General features: G+C 36.5%; 1 protein-coding gene across 32 annotated transcripts in view; it reads left to right on the top strand.

Moving 5' to 3' along the window:
- The window catches only part of LOC121314738 (CLIP-associating protein 2-like), a 144,823-nt gene that overhangs the window by 14,856 nt on the left and 113,075 nt on the right, over positions 1-16,892 (top strand). For all 32 annotated transcript variants that reach the window (XM_041248339.1, XM_041248369.1, XM_041248346.1 and 29 more), the window contains exons 2-5: positions 4,889-4,967; positions 14,309-14,412; positions 15,503-15,594; positions 16,140-16,215. In XM_041248339.1, coding sequence (XP_041104273.1) covers positions 4,889-4,967; positions 14,309-14,412; positions 15,503-15,594; positions 16,140-16,215 — 351 coding nt within the window. The remainder of the gene's footprint in view (positions 1-4,888; positions 4,968-14,308; positions 14,413-15,502; positions 15,595-16,139; positions 16,216-16,892) is intronic.

Below are 16,892 nucleotides of genomic sequence, written 5' to 3'. Positions count from 1 at the left end.
TGAAATCAGTGCTCTTATTCAATGTCTGACAGACAATACCTATTTACTTCTTTAGTACTTTATTCACAGTTCAGATGGCACATTCAAAGAAAGTACATTGTCCTTGAAGTTGTTAGTATGATAGAATCAGGAGAGTTTGAGGCTGACATGTTTATTGAAACAGTTAATGAAATGCAAAACAATCAAGTTTGTTTAATTACTTTTTTTACTTGGATACCTCATTCAGTTATATTACCTGAACTTGGCCTGGGTGGCTCTGTGGTGACAGGACTGATCTTCACATTACCTAAGAATGTGACATTCCAGCAGACAGTCCTGTTTGTCCTGTTGTCCTGTCCAACGGTCAGGTGCTACGTTCGGGCTGAGAAGGTGATTTGAAGGTGATGAGCCACAGGTGCTTCGATGCGAAAACAAGTACATGGGTGGAGTTGATTAGGATGGACCAAAGCATTAGCTACTACAAAATTCCCATCTGCTCAAAGAAGGGGTGGATAAACTTCTTTATGTTTATGCCTGATGTGGCCATACAGAATGCATGGCTCCTGTATAGGAACTCTGATAGATCCCTGGACCTGCTGGCGCTTTGAAAAGAGGTGGTAAATGTGTACGGGCTAAAGTGTTCAGCTGAGGCACGGAATGCTCCTGGCAGCGTTCGGGCACTCCCTTCAGGACGCCAAAGGGAGGAGAAGATGCCCAAAGCTGTGTGACAGGATGAGCCAGGTCACTACCCACAAAGAAATCAGACTCCAGAGGTGGTGTGCTCATTGTGGCAAGAAAGCTAAATTTGTGTGTTGTAAATGTCATGTTGAACTGCACATTGATGGTTTTCAAGCCTATCCACCAACAGTCACTGGCAAAGTGGTGTCAAGGTGGTCCCCAATTGGTTGTCAATATCTGTTGACATGCTTTCAAACATAAATATCAAATGACCAAATTGTGACATAAAGTAGTGGGCTATATTGTGAGTTATGGTTTTTACGGATACTGTACTTGCTGATTTAGTTAAGTTGTTTACTGTGGGTCAATTCATGTACAATAAATGAGCGTTCTTTTATAATATTGTGGTTTATTATAATAACAATGAATATCTTCCTAGTAATAAGATATCTAGCATACTAAATATGTGCCTAGCGTCCTATAAGAGGTGCAGGAAAAATGAATTTCTTGAAAATGCCTAAGGCAAACATTAAAAATAAATAAATAAATAAATAAAAATGGAAATGTTCATAAGTCACATCTGCACACAAGTACACCAAGGGAAACTTGATTATAAAAAAAATTAGGCATGAATGGATTAAATATATGATAAATGTAAATACTGTAAATGGTAACCCTAGGTTAGCAACACTAAAATCGAGACAGAACTAACAGAAGATCAGCTTGTTCCACAGCTTGCTATCGGAAGTAATAGGGGTGGGACGTAAACACTTTTTAAAATGTTTGTGCTTAAGTGTTAGACTTCCTCAATTCAGTTTTCAGAAACTTACGTGGCTCTCTAAAAATATACCTGGAGTGTCTTTCTAGCAACAGAACGAACATAGGAAAAATTAAACAATAAAACTACTTTTCTTACTGGCAAAGTATAACGGCAAAACTTGTCCTTCACTCAAATCCTGTTGCACACCCCTGAGAAGTAACACATTTTGCTTCATCGAATGAAACCTGCTGAATACTCTTCCATTAACATAGTGAATTACACTTTAAAGTTTCCATGAAACAGAAAAATGTAACATTTCGATATCTAACATAAAATACTGTATTTCTATTGTGGTTTCTGGTATACTTTATTTGATTACACGATAAGTAAATTATATCTAAATGTATGTTCATATGTTTTTTTTTTAATTTATTATGTCTGTCTAGGTGATTCAAAACTTGGCCATATGTGCATATATTTGAGTACATAGCCTGCTGTGGTACTGACAACTACCATTCAATTTTTCTACAGTATTTTACAGCTGAAAGTCAGACGCATAGTGCTCATGTGTGCCTGGTTCAGGCCCATCGGTGTTGTGCCACGCTTCATTATGAAGCTCAACACATTCCTAACTTGTTGGCAGCTCGGATAGTAGTGTTTATGCCCAATAATGAGGGAAAATTAGCCTAGACTGTTTGTTTGGTTTTTGGGGTACGTTGACTAGTATTGAGATTGCTTTATATTGTTTTACAGTTTATAAAATCACAAGGCCTCAAAATGTGTTTATTTTTTTGTGTCATAAGACCATCAGAAATTAAACAAGAAAAGGCTATTCGGCCCACCTGTGCTCGCTCGCTTTGGTGCCAGTGTGATCTGCTAGGAGAGGAAAAACAACCCCCCCCTAATCAGATTAGTAGTGGAAATGAAACCTCTGGAAATCTGTGGCTAGACAGACTGCCCTTCCTCCAGACGGTCAGCTTAAGATCTTGTGTCAAAACATTATTTTAATGGCATGTGAAATACCTTGTTGATAGTAGTTTTTGTTTTAAACGGTTGTCGCAGTAAAGGAGCAGCTTGCCCTGAACCATTGACATTTAATTATAATGCAATTCAAATAAAATGTCTCATTTTGAGCATTTAACTACTGTGTATATTTTTTGGGGTGTGGGGGGGGGGCAGTGGAAAGCTTTAGTTTGTTAAACCTTTCTGTAAACAAGATAGACCTTTCAAATGTGGAAGTGTGGTTTACTGTTTATTTAACCAAGCTGGATTCCAGAAGTAACCAGCTACTGCACAATAATGCATTTAACCAGCTACTGCACAATAATGCATTTAACCAGCTACTGCACAATAATGCATTTTACCATTGTGCCACCTAGACCCTGTAGTTTTTTCCCCCTAATTACTCCTGTTGTTGAATTACTGTAGGCAAATATTCCATCCTGTTTGTTAGTAAATATTTACCCAATGATCCCTGAGGCACTTTGGTAATTTGCTTTCCTTTACTTGCAGACGAAAGTTAGGTGACCTGGTTTAATGTAATGGGAATTAATCTGTTACAATATGGGTGTGTGAACAAAGTTCACTTGTATCGTTATGTGGATTGGCAAGAACGCTTGTTCTTCACTCCTTTTACCGTTTCTGTGTTGCTGGTGCTTTTAACCTACAAAATCAATTAACACTTCCAACCCAAAGTATACCTTGCATACAAAGAGTACTCTCTTGGTTTAGAATATTGTTTTGTAGTTATACATTTAAAGTGTTCAAACTGAGAACTTGAAGCAAGCAAGAAAGTCACGTTACTAGTTAGTGATGCTGTAACTAATGATGATGCTTTATATGACAACTCGGTGATTAGAGGACTCTGCTCTTTTTATATTATTTCATGTTTATCTGCTGCCTTCTGGATCTTTTGAGAGAGATCTGGAGAGGTCCTCCATGCATTACACAAATCTGTGTTGTCCATGGAGGCAATCTTCAAATCTCATGATGTTTTCTCTCATATAACCAATTTTAAAGACTGGTTGCCTTGCCATGTTTTCACAACAAGCATCAAACAAGCAGACAAATTAGGAATTTCATTTTTCAAGCCAGCTGTTTGCTAGCCTATTTTTAAACATCTACAAAACTGTATTAGGACAAAAATGCTATAGGTAGGTCTGTTTTATTATTTTTCCTATTATCCCTGCATTCAGAAAGTATGTGAGGCATGGTGAGAGTGATTTGAAATTAGCAAAAGGAATGCAAATCCAGGACTTCTCAGACAGGGATAGATGGGAGCATCTGAACAGCATTCCTCACCTTCTAACCATTTTACCATACATGGGTCTTTGCTGCATTCCACCAAAAGCTTCATTTAAAAGTCCTATGTGGTACAGGAATGGAGGTCATCTGCATGCTGGTTCACAATTTTTGGTTGCTGTCCAAATTTAAACATACAGGATCAGCTGCAACGAACAATTGGAGTTGATACACATCAAGTATACTAAATTGCGGACTAGCTAGTATAGTACTTTCTTGAGGTGTGGATTAATTTAGTTCCAATTGCAACAAACAAATGAGTTGGGATCAGCTGATCCTCAGGTTTTGTACTCTGGAGAGGGTCAAGACTATCTCCAAACCTCGTGTGTGTGAAACATGAAGGTAACACATTTTAATTAGCCTAATAGTTTTGCTTGGTATATACAAACCGTGTTTATCCACAGTTTAATTAACAAAGACCATTAATCAGAGCAAAAATTTATCAAAGCTGTACATTTAATCAGATAGCAAATCGAGCCATCCAAGCAGTGCTCCAGATAAGGCTTTGGGTCTGGAAGTAATTTACCCTCTACCACTGAGATTAAAATGTATTTTCAGGGTGTAAAATGCAACATTATCTTGAAGTACTGAGTAATCTCGTAAATGCCGTATTACTTTGAATTACCACCATTTAATTTCGTCCCATATTAAACATTGAAAGCTCAATGTTTACGCTATTTGTATATATTTGTTATCAGTTTTATTAGAAAACGTGGTTTTAATGAGGTTTCTCGTTTTAACTCGAGTTAGTACTGTAACTCTTCTACTTGGTCTAAAACGTTTGATGGTTTAATTTAGTACCGTATATCCAGAACATCTCGGGGGCAACAGTCATCATCTGGAGTTCGTTGCAAATGGGAACATTTTTAATACACACCTGGGGACTATCTGGAAGTTCTTGGCTCGTTGCAATTGGTACTAACTACCGTACTAGATTTTATATAGTCATGAAGTACTAACCACGGGATCATCCACAGATTTTTGTTCGTTTTTGTATATAGTTTCTGTACATACAGTATCTCATTTTAAACTTTTTTTTTAAATTTTTTTTGAACAATTAATTTTATAAGTGAGTTCATCTATCAAAATACAGTATTTGAGTTGTTTTTGTTCTTTTTTTTTTCAATGCTGGTTGCTGTAGTTGGATTAATGATGTTTCCATTCTTTCAGGTGACGTTGCTGGGGATAGATCTTGTAAATGCATTTGTAGACCGGCTATCAGATCGCTTTAAAGGCTACGTAGGAACTGGTAAGTAGATTTGTTTCTCTCCTAAACTAAATTCTTGAAACGTATATTTTAAAAATGTGCAGACCAGCTGTTTGTGGCTGCATCTGAAAATTTGTTGTGGCTGTATGTGCAGTGGGTTGTTACATTGTGAAAAGAAAAAGAAAACTGGATAGGAACTTAACCTTGGCCCTCTCCACACTATGCCTTTTAACCGGTATTAGTTGTCTTTTAAAAAAGCTTAAAAGTACTAAATACAGGTAGCATCCACCCTACGTTGCGTTTTAATACCGTGCTCGAGACCACTTCAGGGTCGAGTCTGGTATCATATCAGGTAGTGCCGTTTGTCAGGAGAGTGGAAGCTGTAATACAGAACTACATTTTTTGTGTATCCTCATATATCCCAAAATGCTGTCCGATATGTTTTGCCGGTTGGACGTTAAAAATACAGTCTTCAGAAGGCACCTGAAGGAGTTGAGAACGACTAGCAATACTGCTGTACTGTATGCAATTGCTGAGGTTTGTTGGAAAATGGTGAATCACGGAGTGATTTGATCAGATGGCGAAATCGAAGCACATTTGATATACAGATTGGCTGATTTTAAATCATTCGATTTTTAAACAACTGATTTTAAAATTGCATGATTTAAAAAAAAAAAAAAAAAAAAAAAATTCTTTTACTTCCTATTTTATATAATTTCTCAAGGAAAAGACATAAAGTATGTTCTAAATCCTTCCCCTCGGCCTCGCCCACTTCCATCGAGGAAATCGGGGCTTGCTCTTGCTGTCTGCCGTTCAGCAATTATTTTCATTTACTACCTATTTTACATACTTTTCATGTCTTCCTTGAGAAACTATGTTGTAAAAACCTTTTATTACCACAAACCTTAAACTGTTACTGTCTAAACTAAAACTCTTAGGGTTGTGTTCTGATCACAGCGCAAATGCGAGTGCAAGTGCGAATGCCCTTTGCCCCCAATTTTGTGGCGCATAAATGGAGTGAAGACATAAAAAAAAAAATAACAAAAAATAAAAATACTGCATTGAAATTGTATTCTGAATGATCCCCATCATTAACATATTCACCAAAGCAATTCCGATGAGTGCAGTGAGGTCCCAAATAGACAATTGAGCACGGTGTTAAGACCCACTGAAATCAGGTTTATTCAGTGGTGCAAGCAGGAACTTTAACAACTGAACACACTATAAAAAGCAAAGTAGTCCTAAATAACAACTGTGTGTGTGTTTGGACTGACACAGAAAGAGGAAATCAAAAAAAGAAAGTAAAAGAATGAATGACTGGGATGAGTGAGGGGTATTTTTCTCTGGTGTACTCCATCACTAAATTCTTGTAGTTCACATATTGTAGTTCACATTTAGAGGATGCCACAGTGATAGATAATTTGCTTTATGTATTCATTTAAGATTGAGTCATTTAGTTTGGTATGTAACTATTCACAAACCACCATTTCCAACATCCTTAAATTTACAGTTTGGAGGTACTGCAGAACTACAACTGGTACTACAAAAAAAAATCCATAATTTTAAAATAAATAAATCAAATCAGATTTCTTTATTTTTTAAAATAAAAAATCTCCAACCCTGATTGATATCTGGAGCGATGAAATCAGTTCAAAATGTATTCAACATTATGATAGTGTACCTTTTTTTTTTTAAGAAATGAAACCATAATGTTCATGCTAAGAAGTGCTTCCTTGGGCACGGGCTCTATATTTGCAAGGTTGTAAACTGTGCATGGTGGGATACTACTGTAGTAGACCCACAGTCCATTGTGCTGCTAGAAACTGTAACCAGACTATTTGAGAGTGCTTGTATGCATTAAGGTGGACTAAACGTGAAACGGTACTTCAGTGTGGATGCTTTGATCTGGGTTAATTAAAAACGTTTGAGTACGATTCTCGAGAATGTAGTGTGGACTGGGCCTGTGGGATGCTTGACATCCTGCAGCTGTTTGCATCAAAAGGACCATCTGTGTCAATGATTTGTGATGAAATGTCTTCATATTGGTCTGTCCTGTGAACCTGAACTCAACCTGATGAGTGCCTAGCAGCAGTACCACACTGCCGAGATCAGAGGAGTGCAGTCAAATTACACACACAGCTTTGCCAGGCCAGCATCTCCTGCCCATCACTGCTTTACACTTTTTATAAAAAATGCTATGAATGACTGAATTCAAAATGGACGAACGGTGTTGTGATCACAGCCTTTCCAGCAGCTGCAGAAGAAACACTGCAATCTTTTAAAGACCTTGTTTTTAAATCTGATTTGCTGTTGACTTCAAAGCAAGCTGCTCTATATTTAGATCTTCTGTTTCCATAGTGGTGTGCCTGTAATGTGAAACGGGAACTTCTCTGTGATGTTTCCTTTTGTGTCTGGAGGACAAAAGCTGTAGCCTATGTTAAATTGCATGCTTCGGAATATACTTCAGAATAGTTTTTGAAGCGTCGTGAACTCAGAAGTACATTGGCATTGGAAAAGAGGTTCTGAAACAGTAAATGTTTAAGATGTAGCAACTTGCCTAAATTGTGGGCGATCCTTGATTTAGTCTGATAACGTCTACAGTAGGACACTTTGTATTTTGTTTCGTATAATTTTTTAAAAGGAGTAGGTTCTATGTAGGATACTGTACTGTTAATTCATAGGTGAAAAGATTAAGGGGTGCGTTCTGATTTCATGGTTGTATATGCAATATAGAACATTTTTTATCCAAGTTTTGAAAAGTGTTACTGTTGAGTAAATGTCTACTGCATATGGGTTGATCTGTGCCAGAAGGAGAAATGAGGTGGTGAGGTGCAGGAGTCACTATAATTACCATATTTTTGTTACTTCTCTACTTTTTGCCTCGGACAGCTAGATTCAGCCCTGGCCAAGTGGGTGTACTCATAGACATGCACAGGGTCACCATAGTAAGAAAACAAGAGGGAGAAATGACCTCAATAAGTCATCCACAACAAATACACAACCCAGTCATTGTCTAATTGATCAACAAGGTCACAAAGAAATTGATTTCAGCTCTGGCCTCTGATTAAAGTACATGCAGTTGAATGTAGTGTGATTCACGGTATTTTTTTCCTGCAGTCCCATTTGTTGTTTTAAGATTTTTTTCTTATTGCAACACATTATTCTTGATAATAATCACTGGTGTTAATGGGTCAAATGTAAAACAAATACCTGTACATAAAAATAATAGTAATAATAATAATAATAATCCAGCCAGCGGTCGGTGTAGTGTGATCTTTCCAGATACGCGTGGCTATTCAGAGGACTAATAGTGTTTTTAAAATAGTAATTTCAGTTTCCAATCACTTCATATGGTGACGATAATGTAAACACCACCAAGCTAGACAGCGAATCCCAAACTTTAAACGTGTTACTGTTTTATAGGTAAAAACTCAACTTTTATGAATATTGTTATGTTTTAAGCAACATATTAGGATAATATTAATTATGGCAATTGTTTATTTATTAGTTTAAAAATGTTTACTAAAACGTTGTCTCTTTGACCTTGTTAGTACAACCGGCACCCTTTGCTAATGACGTTATTTTATTTATTTGTTTATTTTTTATTTTTTGTTTATATACTTGTTTCAGTAAAATCAAACTTCACATCCTGCACAAAGGGAGAACTCAGTGTAAAATATCATTAAATGAGGTTGGCATTGCAGGGGAGATGAAGGGAGGTTTCAGTTCTGAGTGACTGTTTTGTAAGTATTATGAACTTCTAAGCGCTTGTTTTCACACTCCAGTTTATTAAAAATGATATGCATTTTCTGTTATACAGACCGACATCAAAGTACATTCGTAAATAGACACATACTTTTAAAGGGAGAGGCAGCATTTCTGTGTTACAAGCGGCAAGCGCACAGAAGGTTAATTGTGATATTATTCTTTCTGAATGGAGTTTGTTGAAAGAGCCCCATTGTGTTCGTATTGTAGGAAACAGTGTGGTGTTGTGGAAACTGTGTAGGGGAGCAGAGCTTTGTTTTGCTTTTAGCCGGTAGTGCATTCCTTGCTGAAAACATCAGTGTTTCTGGAGAAGTGCATGCGACATTACCACGCTCGTACATCATCAGTTTAATTACCACACTTCTGCTTTATGATGTGTGCTTGCAACCCACCTTGTTACTGAGGGAAGGGTGACAGATTTATGTTTATGTTTGCAGATTGTTTCTGTTTTAGTCAAGGGTATAATCTAGATAGTCAGTCAAGTTTTCTATTCAATAAATGTCTCTCTTTTTATATTATGTTTCTGAATATTCTCTGTTGTAATTAGTAGCCTGTAGGTAAAGTGTATCTGCAAAGACTGCTTTCAGTTCTAGTATGTCAGATTCAGGTTCACCATTTAACAAATACAGTGTGTAACCCATACTGATCTTGGGCATCAATCGACTCGTCAGTGATTACTGACAAGCAGCCAGGCTGTTTTACCAGTTCGGTAATCTCCTGGCTGATGAAGGAATCACTCCACCATTTGCTACATGCAGTTTGAAGAATTTATGAAACTTTTGGTTGTTCAATTTTTCAAGAGGGATAATCGCGCAAACTAACGCCTCTCAAGTCAAAATTTTATGTGTTTCGTGCTTCGTGATTTTCAGTGGACTTTTGGAACATGAAAGTCTCTCTTTTTTTTTTTTTTTTTTTTGCAAGTAAAGCAGTCGCATTACTGCTCCTGAATTTTCAACTTTCTGTTTTGGTGAATATTGAATCTAAATGCCTGTCAACAGTCGATTCTCGGTAGTGATCTACAGTACGTAGCAGGACGTACAGAAGAGCTTACCTCCATCGCTGTGTGAAACTCCTGCCGGACACTGCTTTTTATTTAAGAATGAATTTTTATTTAAGAATATTGTAAAAATCACGGTATTGGTGAAGCAACTCACAAGAACGGGAAACACCAATGTCTGATTCAGGTTTTTTTTTTTTTTTTTTTTTTCCAAGAGCTCAAACAATTTCCAACTTTTTGTAGCAAGATAAACCGCGCCACATTTCGCCATTTTGTTCACTTGCTGTTCTGGACAGGACTGGAGTGTGCTTTTAATCAAGGCTGTTCTGTTCCAGAACTGAATGTCCAATTAATTTTATTTTGCGTCTAAGATGATGGTGGTGACGATGATTTAAACTTAATGCAGCATCAAGTCTGTTCTGTTGAACACAACTCGCTATCCTATTGTCTTCAGATTTAAAAAAAAACAAAAAAAACACAGCTCTTACTGCAGGTTGATCGCACGTTACACAGCACTGTTGTGTCACTTGTTGTGTCATTTGTAAGCATGCCTAATCATACATTACATTACGTGCTGGACGAAATTCAATATCGGTGTACGTTATCAGCTAAAACAAATTACTGCCGATAGCCAATTACGTTTTTTTCCTTATTGGGGTGCCTTGCCGATAGACTACTGATTAATTGCACCCCTAGTTTTCACTGGATTGAAAGAAATTATTTTTAATTTTTTCTTCCATTTTTTTAGAAGGACCTTCTGAGAAATATAAATCCTCCAATTACAGTAAATTGTGTGTGTGGGATTGTGTTAATAAAAATTAGGCTTGATTGAATAATTGATGGTCAATTAAGCCCCAGACACATGGTATATAAAGGGAGCCAGACCCTTTGTTTTTCTGAGGGGTATAGGAAAGAACCATCAGTGAAGGAGACTGCTCAGCCTGACAGTAAAGAGTGTTTCTCCTGGTGTCCATTTTGTTTGAACCTTTTATTGTGGCCCGTGTCTTTGGTTTGTATTTGTTAATAAATGTGCTCAACCAGTGCGTTCACTGCAGCTTTCCTGACGATGAGCCTCCTTTCTGTTGGTATCCTGCTGCAGGACCCCTTTCACAAACTTTTTTTTCTGACACAGTATAGAACTGTATGGGCATATTAGATGGAGCCTGTTCATGTGTATAAAAGCTGCAAAGCTTCTTTCTGAACAATTTCTGGTTATTCATTCTCGGAAATAAATCCGCTTTGATCTTTTTCACATGTTTTGTGGTACTGTTTTTTACAGCATACAGTATGTTGAATTGACATTTTGACAACTGCCGCTCTAGTGTTCTTGGGATTAATTTTGCAATGCTTCAATACAACCTCTTAATCTTTCACAAGAATTCCAGGATTAAAATGAGATTTAAGTAAAATTTATTTTGTTCAAACCACAGGATTGAGTAAATGTGGAAATCTGTCTAGTTCAGTGGTCCTCAAAGGGCACAGGCATAAATTGATCTTACTTGGCTGTTTGCGGGCATGCTGACTATTGCATAGGTTCTTAAACATTGCCTTCCCGCCACATATACAGTATATAGTTTAAATCAGTGTGTGTGTGTGTGTCTATATATATATATATATATATATATATATATATATATATATATATATATATATATATCTCAGAGATCTAGTGGGCTTCTATTTTGTATAGATGCCTGCTGGAACATTGAAATGCTTAACTGCAAATTAAATTTGAAATCAATCCGCCAATGAATACCAGCTTTTTCCCTTAACATTCTAATGTACAACTAATCTGATAACATAAAAAGCTACTTAAGCATACTTTCTGATGCTGGTCTAGAGACGAGCGAAATCATGTCTTTGACAGGACACTGTAAGGAAGGCTCAATACGCAGCTACTGGACAGCAAATCAACATGGAAGACATGATTGGTCCACAGTTATGTCATCAACTGGATACAAACAATCATCTAGTCAACCTGCCAACCCTGTTTCAGTTCTTTCCGCCCAAGCCAATCCACTGCCTGCCAGCTTGAATGACGCCTCCAACAACAAGTTTCAAGACTGACTCAATACTACACGGATTATTCAACAGTTGATGTCCAGATAAATTATACTAAGCAGGAGTAAGACCCCAATGAATAAATATGTTTGCCTAATAGTAATAATTTTAATAACGTTTTTTCTACGTGTGTGTCGTTTTTATATTCTAATTATGTTAGGGACTATTTTCCTCAGAAGAAGGTTACACGGCAAAATATCAGAAGTTCAAGGTAAATATAGGTTTTAAAGTTGTTTTTTTTTTTAAAGAGAAAATAAATAATTTTTTTATAGCGATAGAGCCCTCTCAATGCGGGCTCTACCGTGTGGTAGATGACCTTGACTTTCGTTAGCGCCTTCGGCTTGGGATGCATAACTCCAGTCGTGGTCATCTACCACACGAGATATATATGTGTGTTTTAGTGGGTGTTATTCTTGGCTCACTCTAATAAGGCCAAGTCTCAGGTAGTAATTGTGCATGCTGCGCTTATTCTTTAAGTAATTTTATATAAAATATGCAGTGCAAATATTTTTAAATAGCATGTTTACACAGATAACTATGAATAAACTAAAGTGTAGATAGCGTCTCGCTTTCTTTCAATTTGGCAAATTTGTCAGCACTACTTTGTTTTAAAGATCGCTCATCTCCAGTACAATTATTCATAGAAAGCAGATTTGTAACTAAATCTGCTATGTGTCTGATGAAATAAAAAAGAGGGAGGGAATTAAATTCTACATAGTGAAATGTATTACTTCTCAATAAGTCGGCGAAATTCAGTGCTTACCTGGCATATTAACAACCCGCCTCTGCTCACGAATGATTGGACTGCTGTCAGGTCTTTCACTTTTCCATTGGCTACTTACTTGCCTTCAATTTTCATGCAAAATACAGCAAACTGCCTCTGCTTGCTTAGATTGGACAGCTGTGTAAAACTTGGCAGATATTTGACTCTCCTATTGGTTAAAACTTACTGTCAGTACCTGCAACTGAAACAGGCACAGTTTATGTCCCACCCAGCTAACTTGTGATTGGGCTACCGCAGAGAAAATTGGTTGATCGTATCCCAGAGGCCCTTCAGGAAAAAAAAAAAAAAAAATGTTGAGTATGTACAAGCACAGCATAAGGAAGCAGCACTGTCAACAGACTGTTGTGACGCTTTTGTTGGAAAACGTGTTCAAAGCATTATTTATTTTCCCACGCTACGACCCGCCAGAAATGTGTTCAGGACCTATGCTATTTAGAACAGCTGCCATGGGCACGAAGGCCTGGCTTCGTGAGCATGAATTTGCCCGCCGGCACCACTCGAGGACCATGGTCGAGTTGGTCTCCTGACATTTTTAGGTTGTTTTCTATATGCACTACCTGAATGCCCACTAGATGTCACTTTACAGTACCGTAAAAAACGTTTTATAGATTGCATTATTTTACTGTCCTAATTCATCCAGTCTCAGTCACCTGTATTATAGTGTAGCAGTTACAAAGAACGGAAGACTTAAAGTTTACTACTCCTGCTTTCTAACCAATATTTGTTTGCTACGGATCTCGGGGGTGGGTTCAGTTTGAATGTTGACAAATCAATGGCTCGGGAGGGTGGGAATAAGGAAATTCCTAGAGACTGACAGCTATTGTGTTTGAGTGGTTAGTCAAGAGTCTGAAAGCTAACAAATAAAAATGTTTAATTAGAATAGTGGGTTTGTGTTTCTACCTAACCACATGACCCGAATGCCATAGCTCCTGAACAAACAAATCGGGTTGTTAACAGGTAATTTTGTGTGAGCCATAACTGTGACTGTAGTAATCCCATTGTGGCACTGGTACAGTAGTTTTAATATTAGACACACAGGCGCATACTTCGCACCGGTGTATTAGTCGACCCGCAAAAATGCCTAGAAAATTTATTTGTACAATGGTTTGTATGGTAAATTTTAAATGTGATTCTTTTCAGAAGTAATAGAGAAACCTATGCCTACTCTATTTTATCTCTGGTTATTTTGAAGTTTGCCTTTTACCATCAAATAGGGCTGAAGACTGGGCACACTGCCCAATTAAAACCATAGACACACTGTGATATAGTTGATAATGATAAGCTACTACTGTCCGACTCATTTGAACTGTGACGTTGTCAGTGATTGTTGCACAAATGTTGAACATACACTGTGCAGTTGCGCAAAACTGTAATTCTCTGGTCACAACAATTCACAAGACTTGAAGGAAATAGTTTTGAAGTGACTAAAATCACTACTGTGCTATTTTAAAAAATGTGACGAGATTGATTTTTGCAGTGGGTTGGGTAGGTGTGTGTATCAGTGTTTTGATTTTCATTGGAACCAAATGCATTCCAAATATTTTGTAGAATAATTTATTTCATATTCAGTTTTTTTTTAGCAGTCTTTTCTGTCTACAATTTGAGTTTAACCCAACGCTTATACATTTAAAAATAACAGAATCTATCACCCTTTATTCGCACCACCCTGCTGACTTTAGTGCAAAATGTTGTTGAACATTTCCTGCATTTATCTGTACAAGAAATCCAACCGAATTAACACGTCTCTCAATCAAACCTTTACTTTGTCATTTGTAGTTCTTCCAGCACTGATTGACAGACTGGGCGATGCCAAAGACCAGGTTCGAGAGCAGTCACAAAATCTCATTCTCAAGTTGATGGACCAGGCTGCTCCACCAATGGTGAGTCACAGGCATCCCCTGCATGAGTTTTTAATATGCAAAATGTACAGTATAACATTATCTGAACAGGTACCATGTTGCTGGAATGAGGTTGTTTAGAAATGTGTAACATACATAGGACATTAGAGAGTTTATTATTGTTATTAAACCTGTCATCATTAAGCTCTAAAATGCATTATAGAAACAACTGTTTTGTTTACTCAAGGGTCCAATTCAAGTAGACTTTCTTCACCAAATATATATTGATAGAATTTATAAATAAATATGGACTATCTGTTTCTTGTTCATTAACTTTTGTGTATTTCTCAATCAACTTTTTTTAGCTGTGTGTATGGGGATGGGTGGGGTGGGGTGAGAAAGCATTGAAATGTAGTCTTGCACAGGACCGGCATAAATGAGTACATTTACTTAGCCCAGCAGAGCTCATTTTATGACTGGCACAATAACCATATTGGGCAACACTCAAAAGAAGAAGAAAAAATAATAAAACTAAACTACAGTTATGGCACTGCTGATATGTGCATGTGCTAGTTGATTCAAATTCTCTCCCTACACACCACAAATGTAATTAAGGATTTGGCAAATAAGAGTTATCTGAAGACTGCATTTTTTTTTTTTTGTTGTAAAGAATGTAAACACAGGCTGGGCAAGTAATTTCATGTTTTGGATCTGCATTATTTCTGAGATGCTGTTTTTATGAATCCTGAACTTCTTGACAGTCTGCCCTAGAAGCATCCAAAATACCTTAAAAACTGGAACAATATTTTAAATTGGTTTAATTTTAAAATAAACAGACCACATCTGAGTTTAGTTACATAGTTCAGTTTATACCTTATATAAATAGCCTTCTTTCCCGGTCTGCAACAAATACTGAAGTAATTATTTCATACAAAGTATGGAACAAAACCAAAGTAAATTTAGTTTAATTTTAATAGTGTCATCTGCTTTTCTCAATGGTATGTGGAATTCTGCAGCTATTTTAAACACCATGGCATGTACTTTACAGAAGGGTTCAGCTTTGTTACAAAATGCAAAAAACACCTAATTATTAATTGTTTGTACCTTTTTTTTTTTTTTTTTTTGTTGACAGTATGTCTGGGATCGTTTATGTACTGGCTTTAAACACAAGAACTTTCGGTGTCGAGAAGGAGTGTGCCTTTGTCTCATTGCATCCATAAATACGTGAGTCAGCACATACTATGTGCAGCTTAATTGTTATGGACTTACTGCTGCAAAGAATGTTTGGTAATGGTTTTAGATACTTATTCATGAACGGTTAGCCTGCCAGGAAATGCAATCACTAGCATGCTGATAGTTTTAGGTTTTTGTAAAATGAATAGCCAAGTGTTAAATGTTTTATAATTTTGCTTAAACATTTAACATTGCCAAAAATATGCAGGCCAATATTAGCCTTGGTGTTTACATCATAGTAAGTGTGCAGTGTAGGTATATTTATTTCATATTAAATATTTCTTCACTTTTCAGTAACATTTTCAATATGTTTGTTTTAAACATGAAATGGAAACTGACTCCCCTAATTTAGTATAGCATTTTCAATCCATTAATCAGATTTTTAAAAACATATTTATCATTTCTTAATGTCGTCATGTTTTTTTTATTTTTTTTTATGGATAACTTGTGTGTGTGTTAGTTTGAGTCGTTGCTTGTTAATGAACATATGTTACCCTTCATTTTTATTGTGTAAAAGTGCTTTTATTTTCTTGCAGGTACGGAGCTAAACCCTTAACTTTAAACAAGCTAATGCCATTTCTGTGCACCTTGTTGGGAGATTCAAACAATCAAGTAAGCATTTACAGTACACTTGTCAATATAGCAAAGTTGATCTGTAAAGCATTTCATATTTAAAATTGTATAGTAATGTATGAAATGATATAATTTTCATAATGACAAGAAAATGTATTTGCTAAAATATTTATACATACTAAAAAGCTTAACTCTATAAAAGCATTTAAGCATTTTAGTAGATCACCCCAGTGCCAAGCAATCTATGACCACACAAATCCTTTTTAAAGGGTTATAAAAATGTATTTGAGAGAGTGGAGTGATTATTATATATTTTTTTCCCCAGACCCTTGCGAGAACACACACTACTAAATTTTCATCCTAACAAAACATACAAAATAAATTCACAAAATATACAAAAAGTTCTAAACTCTTTTTGGTTTTTATTTTCCAAATCTCTACCTCCCTTTTTAGGATGTAAATTAGTAAAGCTGTCTTTGCATCATAACAAAGAGAAAACTGTTCATTACAAACTGGGTTTAAGATTATTTTAATTTTTGCTACAAATCAAGGAGATTTGGAATGATGGATGGACTTGCTATTCGTGTACACTCTGTGTTGGGTATTTTATGCTGAACAGAAGTTCGGTCAGGTCAACCCTCAAGTGAGTGAAAATAACAAAAGCACAAGGACAAACTAGAATAAAATGAGGATCAGCGCTGAGCAATTCATTAGGA

This window comes from Polyodon spathula, chromosome 4 (genome assembly GCF_017654505.1).
Source record: "Polyodon spathula isolate WHYD16114869_AA chromosome 4, ASM1765450v1, whole genome shotgun sequence".
Lineage (NCBI taxonomy): Eukaryota > Metazoa > Chordata > Actinopteri > Acipenseriformes > Polyodontidae > Polyodon > Polyodon spathula.
The sequence above is the reverse complement of the archived record's forward strand: the minus strand, read 5'-3'. Positions and strand labels throughout refer to the sequence as shown.